Below are 14,634 nucleotides of genomic sequence, written 5' to 3'. Positions count from 1 at the left end.
GTTCACCATCCTTTCATGTTTCTTATTACAGGTATAAGATTATGCTTTTAACTATGAAAGCACATAAGATTAGAAATTACCTTAAAATAGCAACTGTGATTATGACAGCAATTATTAAGGATGCATTTTCACTGTATCTATTGATCTAAAGGCATTATGACTATAAATTAGGTTTGAGCACAGCAATCCCCTTGCTTAGTTTCTGCCTAGTTGGAACTCTCAATTAATCTGTGCATGTTGCAGCAGCATGCTTCAAGCTCTCTTTCTCAATATATAAAAATGTAATTGTTCAGCAAGTGCACGCTACTGAACCACTGTAGTGTATGCATTCAAATGAGATCAACTCCCTTCCCCTCCTCCACCCCCACATCCAGAGGCCCTGTTAAAGACCCCTACCACAGTAGTCCCATCAACAGACCAGGTCAACATTCACATAAACACAAAATACTGCAGAAACTGGAATTCTGTAAAAAAGAAACTGTAGAAATTCAGGAGCTCTGGTCACATTGTGCAAAAAGAATCAAAGAGTTAATGTTTTGAGTCCAATATGAATCTTATTCAGAATTCTGTACACATCAGACTTGAAAATTTAATCCTGTTCCTCCCTCCAGAGATGCTACCAGACCAGATCAGCACCTTGAATCAGATTTGAAACCATTCTCGATTTTGATCTCACTATACAAGTACTGTGATCAGCAACTTCCAGAGATCAATACAGAACCTATCAATGGGTATGGTTCAGGAAAATCCTCTCTAGCCTTCAGACCTGGGGTGCTGTCTTTAATTATCTGAAAAATGTTACCAGCAACCTCTGAGTCACAGCTTCAGCCCAGCCCATAAACACTTCTACTCCCCCCAAAGGTCAGGAAAGCAAAGAATACATGATTCCCACTCAGGGTTGAGGTTAATCTGAGACAGGCTGTTGTTGATAGCCCACCCTCAGTCTCAGTCATATTCCCACTCAGGGTTGAGGTTAATCTGAGACAGGCTGTTGTTGATAGCCCACCCTCAGTCTCAGTCATATTCCCACTCAGGGTTGAGGTTAATCTGAGACAGGCTGTTGTTGATAGCCCACCCTCAGTCTCAGTCATATTCCCACTCAGGGTTGAGGTTAATCTGAGACAGGCTGTTGTTGATAGCCCACCCTCAGTCTCAGTCATATTCCCATTCAGGGTTGAGGTTAATCTGAGACAGGCTGTTGTTGATAGCCCACCCTCAGTATCAGTCATATTCCCATTCAGGGTTGAGGTTAATCTGAGACAGGCTGTTGTTGATAGCCCACCCTCAGTCTCAGTCATATTCCCACTCAGGGTTGAGGTTAATCTGAGAGAGGCTGTTGTTGATAGACCCCAGTCTCTCCCATTCAGGGTTTGACAAGTCTTCAGGCGAGCACGCATGCGCAGTAGCCCAGGCCCGCAGTCATCATTCAATGGGCTCGGATCGCCCCTGTTTGCGTGGGGGATGGGGGGGGGTCACCCTTCTCCCTTCCCCTCCTCTATCCCCACATCCCGAGGCCCTGCTAAAGACCCCTATCCATCAGAAGTCACATCGACACCCACATTTCCTCCATTCTGAGTCCGCCTCCACCAACTTATCCACCAGCGACACGTCTTTGAAACGGTTCACTTGATTCTCCCGGACTTTCTCGGGGTCCCCTCCCTTGTCCTTGCGGAACAGATCCAGGTCCAGCACCATGGCGACAGGGAGACTTCACCGAACGACACCAGCAACCCGGCTCCACACTTCACTCAGACTGCACCTTCCAGCCACCGGACATGCGCAGAAACACCGCCAGCACCAGTCATGCGCACATACTCGAATGCGCGGAAACACTGCCGGCACCGAGCATGAGCACAAGCTATATGACATCGGACTTGGGGACACTGCCGGCATTGGTCATGCGTACAAATCCTACCGGCACTGAGCAAGCGCAAAACCGTACCAGCCCTTGAACCCCTGTCAGTCGCCGCAACCGCTCCAGGCAGCGCCACCAACAGGCTCCTGATTGTCATGATGCAGAATGTTGCAATCAGATGCGGCAATGCTCCTATGTTCTATTGTCATGATACCAGTGTTGGACTGGGGTGTACAAAGTTAAAAATCACAACAAGTGTTATGATCTCACTTTTTAGATTAGAATCAATCTAAACATCGTGGCATAGACAGAGAACACAGGGGGCCAACACCTTCAACATATTGTCTAGTTATCACCATTGTTAACAGCTAACCCGACAATGCAACTTTAAAAAGAAAGGTTTTGTGATTTACACATGAAAGAAGTGAAACTATCGCTGTATTCTAACAGATGAAAGGCTTAACAGACAATCAATTTTTCAATGTATAATTTCAGTTACATCACACTGTAAATTTTTGCTATAAATTCTGTGTTATGATTGAGCCCACCACTATCACCTGATGAAAAGTCACTCCGAAAGTTAGTGTGCTTCCAATTAAACCTGTTGGACTATAACCTGGTGTTGTGTGATTTTTAACAATGTTCTATAGTGTTATGCTTCCCCAAGGAGAAACCAGGAAATACAATTTCATTGAACAGTTATCAGGGCTGGTAATGGCAAAGCAGAACCGAGGGGCTGAGTGGCAAACCTCTGCTCCTTGATTGTGTAAAAGTTACAAATACGTACATTTTTACAGATGAGATCATGTACTAATATAGAAACAAGGAAAATGCTGATGATACACAGCTTTTTAAAGAGAAAAATTAAAATTTGTGATGTGGTTTTTCATAGTAATGTCATATGTAATGCTTTCCTTTAATTAGATGCAGTTTGGTTTTATTCATGCATGAGATGTGAGAGTCAGTAACTGGACCAGTTTTTATTACTCATCCCTTGTTCCTCAAGAAAGTGGTGGTGAGCTGCCTTCTTCAACCGTTGCAGTTTATTTGCTGTCAGTTGAAATACTGTGTCTTTCAGGGAAACAATTCCAGGATTTTGACCCAGAAACGCTGAAGAGAGGGTGATATATTTCCAAGTTACAAATGTGTTGCTGGTTAAAGCACAGCAGATTAGGCAGCATCCAAGGAATAGGAAATTTGACGTTTCGTGCATAAGCCCTTCATTATTAACCTGTACCTATATTTCCAAGTTAGGATGGCAAATTGGAAGGAAACTGGAGTTGTTCTTATTTACCCTTACAAGCTACCCTTGCCCTTTCAAATCATAATTGGTATGAATTTGGAAGGTATTATTTAAGTAGCTCTGGTGAATTTCTGCAGTTCGTCTTATATACACTGCTGTTATTGAGTATCGGTGGTGAAGTAGAACAAAGAAAATTTGCAGCCCAGGGATAGGCCCTTTGGCCTTTCAAACCTGTGCCAATCCAAATCCACTGTCTAAACCTATCACCCAATTCCAAAGCATCTGTATCCCTCTGCTCCCTACCTACACATGCATCTGTCCAGATGCATATTAAATGAATCTACTGTGCCGTACTTCTGCTGGTAAAGCGTTCCAGGAACCTACCATCCTCTATGTAAAGTACTTTCTGTGCGTATCCCCCTTAAACTTTTCACCTCTCACCTTGAATGTGTGACATCTCATTATTGAATCCCTCACCCTGGGAAAAGCTTATCTCTATCCACCCTGTCTATACTCTTCAAGATTTTGTAGACCTCCATCAGGTCCCCCCTCAATCTCCTTTCTTCTAATCAAAACAATCCTAACCTACTCAACCTCTCTTCATAGCTAGCACCTTCTGTACCAGGCAACATCCTCGTAAACCTCTGCACCCTTTCCAAAGCATCCACATCCTTTTGGTAATGTGGCGAACAGAACTGTACATAGTAATTGAATGTTTGTGGACATGGTTTCAAACAGGCCGGCTGCTTTGTCCTGGATAGTATTAGGCTTCTTGAATATTGTACTCATCCAGGCAACTATTCCACCACATTTCTGACTTGTACATTGTAGATGGTGAACAGGCTTTGGAGAATCGTGAGGTGAAGTACTCATTGCAGGTTTCCGAGCCTCTGACCCTGTTCTTGTGGTCACAGTACTTATGTGACTAATCCACTTCAGTTTCTGGTCAATGGTAGACCCCAAGATATTGATAATGAGTGATTCAGTGATGGTACTGCCAATGAATGTCAAGGTAAGATGGTAAGATACTCTTTTTCTGGAGATGGTCATTGCTTGGAACTGAAATGGTGCAAATGTTGTTTGCTAATTGTCAGCTCTAAACCTCGCTTTGTCCAGATCTTTTTGCATTTGGACACGGACTATTTCAGTATCTGAGGAATTACAAATGGTGCTGAATATTGTTCAATCATCGGCAAACATCCCCACTTCTTTGCATTCAGATACACTCACCCAAATTTTAAATCTGTCCTTTCTGTTTTGAGATATAGACTGACCTGCTGTGCATTTCAATTATTTTCTCTGTACCTTTTGAAATTTAAAATTTGCACTTTCTCTTGTACATCTCATATGTTTGGCTTGAAAGTGCCTTTACAGCATTATCTTGATGGCGTAGGAAACAGGGTTCAGAAAAGATTTACAAGGATGTTGGAGGATATGAGCTAGAGGGAGAGGCTGAATAGGCTGGGGCTTTTTTCTCTGGAGTGTCAGAGGCTGAGGGGTAACCTTGTAGAGGTTTATAAAAGCAAGAGGGGCATGGATAGGATAAGTAGAAAACGTCTTTTCCCTAGGGTGGGAGAATCCAGAACTAGAGGGCACAGGTTTAGAGTGAGAGGGGAAACATTTAAAAAGGACCTAAGCAGCAACTTTTTCCACACAAAGAGTGGGACATAACATGCTGTCAAAGAAAGTGGTGCAGGCTGGTACAATTACAACATTTAAAAGGCATCTGCATGGGTATATGAATAGGAAGGGTTTAGAAGGATATGGGTCAAGTGCTGGCAAATGGGACTAGATTAGGTTAGGATATCTGGTCGACATGAACGAGTTGGACCGAAGGGTCTGTTTCTGTGCTGTCCATCTCCTTGACTCTAAATGAGTTGCAGTGCAGCAAAGTATTCGTACAATTGAAGCTGATGATTGATACTGGAATAAAGAGCAACATCATTCCATTCAGGCTTTGCCACAAGATACACTCTGAAAACTTTAAAGGGCATGGTTACCAGAATAGTGCTAATGGCAAAGAAGAGTGAGACCTGAAGGAAAAAATATTGACTGATTGTTCTATGTCGCTGAAAGAAACTATCATGCTATCTATGGGTTGAATAGTTGTGAAGAGCTGCAGCTTATTTAAGTAAACCATGATGTGAAGGAAGCAGCACTGAAGGTTCTAGATTCTACCCCCAATGAATCAGAAACGTGAAATTATGGTATAGGTGCCCCTTGAAATGTTTCAATGAGATGCTTGGATCGCGCTTTGAAGATTTTGAATATCGCATCATTATTAATCCTCTGTTAGTCTAACAGTATTGTTGCAGCAATGCCACTGGCCTAGTAAACCAGAGGTTCAAATCACGTTATGGCAATTGAAAGAAATTAAATTCAGCTAATAAATCTGAAATTGAGTGTTCAGACTAGTGACAATTAAATAATTGCTGATTGTCGTAAAAAAATCTTCCATACCTTCTTGGTCTAGTCCACATTTAATTCCAGACACACAGCTGTTGTTGACTGTCAACCAATCTTTGAAATGACCTAGCAAGGCACTCAATTCAAGGACAGTCAGGGTTTCACCAGCCTTTCTGGTGACATCCACATCCATGAATGAATTTAAAAAACTACGTGACCAATCCTCAACTTCAACTGTGATCTGAACTAAAAGGAAACCTTGAAAGAGCTCCAAGAAATGGAGGGAGGGAAAGTTATCACCAGAGTCATGGGGAAAATTCCATTCTCATTAAAGAGAAGCCAAATGGACAGCTAAAATCTTGTCTGGATCCTAAAGATCTTTAAAAAATCCAACATGGGAAGAGACCACATCCACCTGCTCTTTTGGTAAGTTCTGTAGGCTGTCAATGCGTGACTATCTGGTCAGGTCCACGCCTCCCAACAACTCACCCTCCCCTCCTGGCAGCTTCCCCTGCCACCACAGGAATTGCAAAACCTGCACCCACATCTCTCCCCTCACCTCCATCCAAGGCCCCAAAGGCACCTTCTACATCCATCAAACTTTCACCTGCACATCCACCAATGTCATTTATTGTATCCGTTCCTCCCAATGTGGCCTCCTTTACTTTGGGGAGACAAGACGCCTTCTCACAGAGCACTAGGGAATGAAGTGCAATATGAGTTGTACTCAACATATTTTGACAAGTTACATTTTTGTTTTTCAGAATGGAGTAATTCGTACTTCTTGCAGCCAGTCTTTAAAAGCAGCCCAAATGTTAAAAAGCAAATTAAATAAACAGAAAGAAAACAGCAAGAGGCAGGAGTCTTAATGTAAAATAATTTAATTACTTTTATAATAATAATGGAAAAGGAATGGAAACAATTGAAGTTCTAAATTGGAGGAAGGCTATTTTTGACAGTATTAGGCAAGAACTTTCAAAAGCTCATTGGGTGCAAATGTTAACAGGTAAAGGGACAGCTGGAAAACAGGAAGCCTTCAGAAATGAGATAACAAGAGTCCAGAGACAGTATATTCCTGTCAGGGTGAAAGGAAAGGCTGGTAGGTGTAGGGAATGCTGGATGACTAAAGAAATTGAAGGTTTGGTTAAGAAAAAGAAGGAAGCATATGTCAGATATAGACAGGAGAGATCGAGTGAATCCTTAGAGTATAAAGGCAGTAGGAGTATACTTAAGAGAGAAATCAGGAGGGCAAAAAGGGGACATGAGATAGCTTTGGAAAATAGGGTTAAGGAGAATCCAAAGGGTTTTTACAAATACATTAAGGACAAAAGGGTAACTAGGGCCCCTCAAAGATCAGCAAGGTAGCCTTTGTGTGGAGCCGCAGGAGATGGGGGAAGATATTAAACGAGTAGCTTGCATCAGTGTTCACTGTGGAGAAGGACATGGAAGATACAGAATGTGGGAAAATAGATTATGACATCTTGAAAAGTGTCCATATTACAGAGGAAGAAGTGCTGGATGTCTTAAAATGCATAAAGGTAGATAAATCCCCAGGACCTGATCAGGTGTACTCTAGAACTCTGTGGCAAGCTAGGGAAGTGATTGCCAGGCCTCTTGCTGAGATATTTGTATTATTGACAGTTACAGGTGAGGTGCCAGAAGACTGGAGGTTGGCTAACTTGATACCATTATTTAAAAAGTGTGGTAAGGACAAGCTAGAGAACTATAGATCGGTGAGCCTGATGTCGGTGGTGGGCAAGTTGTTGGAGGGAATCCTGAGGGACAGGATTTACACATATTTGGAAAGACAAGGACTGATTAGGGATAGTCAACATGGCTTTATGCATGGAAAATCATGTCTCACAGAACTGGCTCAAAGGTAGATGACAGAGGATGGTGATGGAGGGTTGTTTTTCAGACTGGAGGCCTGTGACCAGTGGAGTGCCACAAGGATCAGTGCTGGGTCCACAACTTTTCGTCATTTATATAAATGTTTTGGATATGAACATTGGAAGTGAAGTTCATAAATCTGCAGATGACACCAAAATTGAAGGTGTATTGAACATCAAAGAAGGTTACCTCAGATTACAACAGGATCTCGATCAGATGGGCCAATGGTCTGAGAAGTGGCAGATGGAATTTGATTTAGATAAGTGCAAGGTGCTGAATTTTGGAAAAATAAATCTTAGCAGGACTTATACACTTAATGGTAAGGTCCTAGGGAGTGTTGGTGAACAAAGAGACCTTGGAATGCAGGGTCATAGCTCCTTGAAAGTAGAATCACAGGTAGATAGGATAGTGAAGAAGGTGTTTGGTATGCTTTCCTTTATTGGTCAGAGTATTGAGTATAGGAGTTGGGAGGTCATATTGTGGCTGTACAGGATGTTGGTTAGGCCATTTTTGGAATATTGCAGGCAATTCAAGATGTTTATTGTCAGCAGTATGATCAGGTGGTGCAATGAGCATACTGTACACACACACAGTTTCAACAAAATGATGGAATGGCAACAGCCTGACAATAGGTGGCGCTGCCCATATGTTCACAGCACAAAGTAGAAACAAAATTGTGATCATCAATTTCCCATCCTCAACTGGATATTAAAGCTAGAGATTGTATCAAACACCGTGAATATGATTACACAGCAATTTACAAGAAGAGAGCAAAGAGACTGAATTTCATTGGCATCAAAACCAACCGAAGATTTTTATAAACTTGCACTGAGTTGAATTACTAGTGTTTGATGCATGGTCTTGTCTCAGGTAACTTTCACCAGGCAGGAAGGTTTTGTAGGCAAAAGTGAGGACTGCAGATGCTGGAGATCAGAGTCTAGATTAGAGTGGTGCTGGAAAAGCACAGCAGGTCAGGCAGCATCCGAGGAGCAGGAAAATCGACGTTTCGGGCAAAACCCTTCATCAGGAATGAAGGCAGGGGGCCTCCAGGGTGGAGAAATAAATGGGAGGGGGGTGGAGCTGGGAAGAAGGTAGCCAAGACAACAAAAGATGGATGGAGGTGATAGGTCAGAGAGGAGGGTGGAGCAGATAGATAGGCAGGTAGGATAGGTCATGAGGATGGTGCTGAGCTGGAAGGTTGCAACTGAGGTAGGGTGGGGGGAGGGGAAATGAGGAAACTGGTGAAGTCCATATTGATGCCCTCGGGTTGAAGTGTTCTGAGGTGGAAGTTGAAGCGTTCTTCCTCCAGGCATTGGGTGATGAGGGAGTGGTGCATGTCCTCGGCAGAGTGGGAGGGGAGTTGAAATGTTGGGCTACGGGGCGGTGGGGTTGATTGGTGCAAGTAACCCGGAGATATTCCCTAACTTGCTCTGCGAGACGGCGTCCTGTCTCTCCAATATAAAGGAGACAGCGTCGGGAGCAACAGATACAATAAATGACATTGGTGAATGTGCAGATGAAACTTTGATGGATATGGAAGGCGCCTTTGGGGCCTTGGATGGAGGTGAGGGGAGTGATGTGGGCGCAGATTTTGCAATTCCTGCAGTGGCAGGGGAACGTGACAGGAAGGGAGGATGGATTGTAGCGGGGTGTGGACCTGACCAGGTAGACACGCAGGGAATGATCTTTGCGGAAAATGGAAAGGGGTGGGGAGGGAAATATATCCCTGGAGGTGGGGTCCATTTGGAGGTGGCAGAAATGTTGGCGAATGATATGGTTTATACGGAGGTTGGTAGAGTGGAAGGTGAGGACCAGGGGCGTTCCGTCTTTGTTACGGTTGTAGGGGTGGGGTTTGAGGGCGGAGGTGCGGAACGTGAATGAGATAAATTGGAGGGCATCTTCAACCACGTGGGAAGGGAAATTGCGGTCTTCAAAGAAGGAGGCCATCTGGTGTGTTCTGGAGCTGGTCCTCCTGGGAGCAGGAGGAATTGGGAATACTGGATAGCATTTTTGCAGGAGGTAGGGTGGGAAGACATGTAATCCAGGTGGCTGTGGGAGTCTGTGGGTTTGTAAAAAATGTCAGTGTCAAGTCGATCGTCATTGATGGAGATGGAGAGGTCCAGGAAGTGGGGGGGGGAGGTGTCAAAGATGGTCCAGGTGAATCTAAGGTTGGGGTGGAATGTGTTGGTGAAGTTGATAAACTGCTGAACCTCCTCGCAGGAGCACGAGGTGATGCCGATGCAGTCATCAATGTAGCAGAGGAAGAGTTGGGGAGTGGGGCCGGTGTAACTACAGAAGTTGGACTGTTCTACTTAGCCAACAAAGAGACAGGCATAGCTGGGGCCCATTTGGGTGCCCATGGCTACCCCTTTTGTCTGGGAGGATTTGAAAGAGAAATTGTTAAGGGTGAGGACCAGTTCAGCCAAACGAGTGAGAGTGTCAGTGGAAGGGTACTGCTGGGGATGTCGGGAGATGAAGAAACGGAGGGCTTGAGGGCCTGATCATGGTGAATGGAGGTGTAGAGGGATTGGATGTCCATAGTGAAGATGAGGCATTAGGGTCTTGGGAAACAGAAGTCTTGGAGGAGGTGTAGGGGATGGGTGGGGTCTTGAACATTTGTGGAGAGTTCCTGGACTAGGAGGGATAGGACAGTATCAAGGTAGGTGGAGATGAGTCCGGTGGGGCAGGAGCAGATTGAGACAATGAGTCAGCCAGGGTAGTCAGGCTTCTGGATGTTGGGAAGGAGGTAGAATCAGGCAGTGCAGGGTTCCCGGACAATGAGGTTGGAAGCTGTGGGTGGGAGATCTCCTGAGATGATGAGGTTGTGTATTGTCTGGGAGATGATGGTTTGGTTTTGTGGGGGGTGGGGTCGTGGTCGAGAGGGCAGTAGGAGGTGGTGTCTTCGAGTTGGCGTCTGGCTTCAGCGGTGTAGAGGTCAGTGCACCAAACTACCACTGCATCCCCTTCATCCACTGGTTTAATGGTGAGGTTGGGATTGGAGCAGTGGGAGTGGAGGGCTGCATGTTGTGAGGGTGAGAGGTTGGAGTGCGGGATTTCAGTTAAAATATTGGTTTGTCCTTCAAAACCTAGAGTTCCTACAAGGCCAGTTCTGGTTTATTTGATGGATTTGAAAAGAACTGAAAATGTGTTGTTGGAAAAACGCAGCAGGTCAGGCAGTATCCAAGGAACAGGAGAATCGACGTTTCAAGTCTGAGCCCTTCTTCAGGAATCATGTTTCCTGAAGAAGGGCTTATGCCAGAAACGTCGATTCTCCTGCTCCTTGGATGCTGCCTGACCTGCTGGCTTTTCCAGCAACACGTTTTCAGCTCGGATTTGAAAAGAAAGCAGGATCATGAAATCCAAAAATATAATTGCGCTTGTGTCAAAAGTTCCTTTGTGCTGACATCATCCATCCATAAGCAGACACTTCCAAGTGACTGACCAATGTCACTGTAGCCATAGATTCATAGACTCACCATCTTCACATGTGTGGGCTGTAGTGGCTATCTTTGGTATTGGTGAGTTAAGGTGGCACAATGGTTCCTGGGTTCTATTAGAAAACATGTTAAAGGAGATGGACTGAGATACAATGGGTCCCAGAAAATGACAGAATAGTTTCTTGTCTTGTGGGATATTGCCACTAGTGGGGACCTTAGTTCTGGAAAGATGTGCCAAAAAGGATACTTCCTGCCCTGCTGCATTTTATTGGCATCAGAAGGAGCAGCCACCACACAGAGACTGCTTGCCACTCTGAAAAATTCCAGCCATAGGCGAGGAATTTCTGATGAGCCTTTACAAAACACTAATTTGACCCATAAATTTTTAAGGAAGATGGGAAGGTTTTAAAAAGGAGGTAGAAATAATTTACAAGCATTTTAACAACAATGAGGGGGCTATTGTGATATAATTACTTACAGTGTGGAAACAGGCCCTTCAGCCCAACAAGTCCACATCGACCCACCGAAGCACAACCCACCCATACCCCTAACCTAACACTACGGGCAATTTAGCATGGCCAATTCACCTGACCCGTACATCTTTGGACTGTGGGAGGAAACCGGAGGAAACCCACGCAGAGAACGTGCAAACTCCACACAGTCTGTCGGCTGAGTCGGGAATTGAACCCGGGTCTCAGGCGCTGTGAGGCAGCAGTGCTAACCACTGTGCCACCGTGCCGCCCGATCTGATAGAGGCATTTAAAATCATTAGGTTCTCGACAGAAAAGATAAAGAGAAATTGTTCTCAGTGATGTAAGAGTTAAAACCAGAGGAAACAAAAGGTTAAACAATGAAAGGTGACATGAAGAAAACTTTTTTTACACAGCAAATGGTTAGGATCTGGATTGCATAATCTGAGAAAGTGGTGGTTGAATTGTTTATTGTAGCTTTCAAAGGGTATTGGATTAGCAGAAAGAGAGAAATAAAATGTCCATGTTGTGGGGGAGGGTTAGGGAGGAAAATCAATCTATCTGCATTGATTTACAGATAGCTATCACATGGAATAAAACTTACTAGCCTTTTGCCCTATAAACATTCTACTATTCAATGATGCTTTCTTTCATGTTCAAATGTTGTCCCATCAACTACTTTGGGCTGATACAAAGGATCTCATGGCAGAATGCTAAGAGGAGAGCCCACATCATGTTCGGGTCAGTACTTATCTCTCAACTAGTAACACCATTAAAAATACTCTATAAGTTATCTCATTGCTGTTTTTGGAATCTATGTATTTATCTGAAAGTTCTTTCTTGGTAATGTCCAATCATGTCTAAGTTTGAATTACTGAAGGAGCTTTTAAGTCTTACAAAGTAGACATGCTACATCTACAAGAAAGCTGTGTGCCCAAGGGATAACACTATACAGTAGCTGAGTCATGCAAAAAGGTTCCTGGTCTGATCTCCTTTGTGTAATTTCAACTGGTTTCAATCTATATGCTAGGAGGAGTGCCACATTTAATGTCAGGGTCGCTGTGCTGAGAGAAAGGAAATCTGGTATCACTTTAGTCTGTGACTTATTTTTAACGCCCCATGAATTATAAATAATTGAAGTCAAATTTGCACTCTAGACAAATGTTTGTACTTTAAGTTGTATGTTATGAGATTAGAACATTCAGATCTTATCAAATTGTCGATGATGATTGATCTGAGATTTTCTCTTTAGGCAGATAAGACTCTCTGTGCACATATGTAGGCACATTCTTGATGATTCAGCATGGATTAGAAACATCACAATGGTTTTCATGTTTTTGACTGTGATACTTCACAAGTTAGCAATAATATTACAAACTTCATTTAAATAGAAAGATTCTGTTTTATTTTCAAAGCCATTGGTCATTATTTTTATTTTGGTGTAAGAATGATATTGCCCAAGCCGGCAGTTAGTGTGCAGTGTTATGAAACAAACACAGAGAATACTGATAAGACTCATCATGTCTGGCAGCAGAGAGTGAAACAGAACTCATATTTTGATTTGGACATGTTCAACCACCAGGTGGAGGAGCAGCGCTCCGAAAGCTAGTGTTTCCAAATAAAACTATTGGCTATAACCTAGTGTTGTGTGATTTCTAACGTAATATTTTGAGTCTACTTTGACTCTTCTTCAGAATACTTGCACCAATCAGTGTCCACTTGCCAACCATTCTGCACTCTCATAGTATAAATGTTAGTTTTCCCCTTGAATTTATATTCTTGTGAAATATTCTGATGAGTACCAAATAAAAAGCTTTGACAAAGTGTGACTTGTCAACAAAAAAAGGTAAGTGGTTGTCATGTTGTAGAGAGTTTTACCCATGACACTACATTTGGTTGGTACTCCTGGGCACAGGAGTTCTATGCCCTAACCATCATTCACATGTTACTCAAACAAATGAACAAAAATTCAATACTTTTTAAATTGTGAATGATGCTATATAAATCACTGAATGCAAAACCAAAAACTAAAACAAAAATGAAAGTAGGTAAGACACTATGACTGACTGTAGAAAAGGTAACCAGCACATTTTGTGAAATTGGTATGTTAAATCAATATCTATTTTGCATCTATTGAATGCTGTTAAAACCCTCACTAATTTTTCATTTTCTTTATTAATTTTGGTTTGGATTGGTGAACTGTGAACTGTGGGTTCAAAATGACTTTGGACTTTGGCACAGCTTATGGTAAAAGGAAAAGAACACATCAAACATGCTTTGTTTGTTTCCAAGACCAGGCCTGGGTGCACATTGCAGGCTGATTCTTGATTAAAGGACTCCAACAGACCCAGCAAACCTAGGGTTAGCATTGTTGTTTAAACAGATAGCTGAATTTGGCTACTAATGAGATCGGTACCTGAGAATTGGTTCTGAAAAGTCTGGAAGCGACCCTATGTTTAAGCTGCTAGTGGATATTTAGTGGTAGTTGAGGCCTCGGGAAAAGAAGATCAGTCTATCAGGATATAACTAGAATTAAAGTTTTTTTGAACTGTATTTCTGAGATTGGCTGCTGACAACACACCATGACGATATGAAAGCTTCCTGCAAAATCTCCCACACCAGCTTCCAGAAGTCCAAAGAGTAGAAAGCTGAGTTGGAAGTGTTGCTGCCGTTGCCTGGGTAAACTGAGAAGGTGACCCTAACCTGCAGTTCCAGAATCACAACTAGGTCTCCCCATCTACACCTGTGAAACAATGCATTATGAAAAACATTTAAGTAATCTGATCATTTTTGTTATTTTTATTCATCCATCATGTGTGTTTTTTTGTGGGTGAATGAGGGCTAAGAACAAATGTTATGTGTTTACAGCATTGACATTAATTACATTACTGTTGTTTAATTTTCGCTCTGCTGAAGTTATTGTGTCGTTAATAAATAGTTAAGACTTTGTTTAAAATAGAAAATGGAAATTAATTATTCAAAAAAGTCTTGGATTGGTTCTTCGAAAGTCTTATTAGGAACCAATGGAGTGACCATTGGGGGTCCTTGACAATTTACTGTCACTGTGTTGTGAAATAAAGAGTTGGAAAAGCTGATTTGTTTCAGCTGCCTGTCTCCATATCATAACAACACTGAAGTCCATTGTTATTTTTAGTATGCAAAATCAGCAGAAATGTTTCACACCCATTTAAGACTAAAATATAATTGTGGATTATTAGTGCAACCTCATTAATACAATGGATACCAATGTTTAATGCAAGTTCACATGAAATAAGGTAATGTTTTAGACTTTCCAAGAACAAAGTTTATCAGAAGTATCAGTATCCTGGCACA

At 42.7% G+C, this 14,634-nt stretch overlaps 1 protein-coding gene across 2 annotated transcripts in view; it reads right to left on the bottom strand.

The window, feature by feature from the left end:
- The window catches only part of sars1 (seryl-tRNA synthetase 1), a 30,685-nt gene extending 28,897 nt beyond the window's left edge, over nt 1–1,788 (bottom strand). For both annotated transcript variants that reach the window (XM_060845117.1, XM_060845116.1), the window contains exon 1: nt 1,560–1,788. In XM_060845117.1, coding sequence (XP_060701100.1) covers nt 1,560–1,695 — 136 coding nt within the window. In that variant the 5' untranslated portion in view covers nt 1,696–1,788. The remainder of the gene's footprint in view (nt 1–1,559) is intronic.
- Between the last annotated feature and the right edge of the window lie 12,846 nt (nt 1,789–14,634).

Source organism: Hemiscyllium ocellatum, chromosome 26 (assembly GCF_020745735.1).
Source record: "Hemiscyllium ocellatum isolate sHemOce1 chromosome 26, sHemOce1.pat.X.cur, whole genome shotgun sequence".
NCBI classification, from domain to species: Eukaryota; Metazoa; Chordata; class Chondrichthyes; order Orectolobiformes; family Hemiscylliidae; genus Hemiscyllium; species Hemiscyllium ocellatum.
This window is presented reverse-complemented; position numbering and strand designations above follow the sequence as displayed.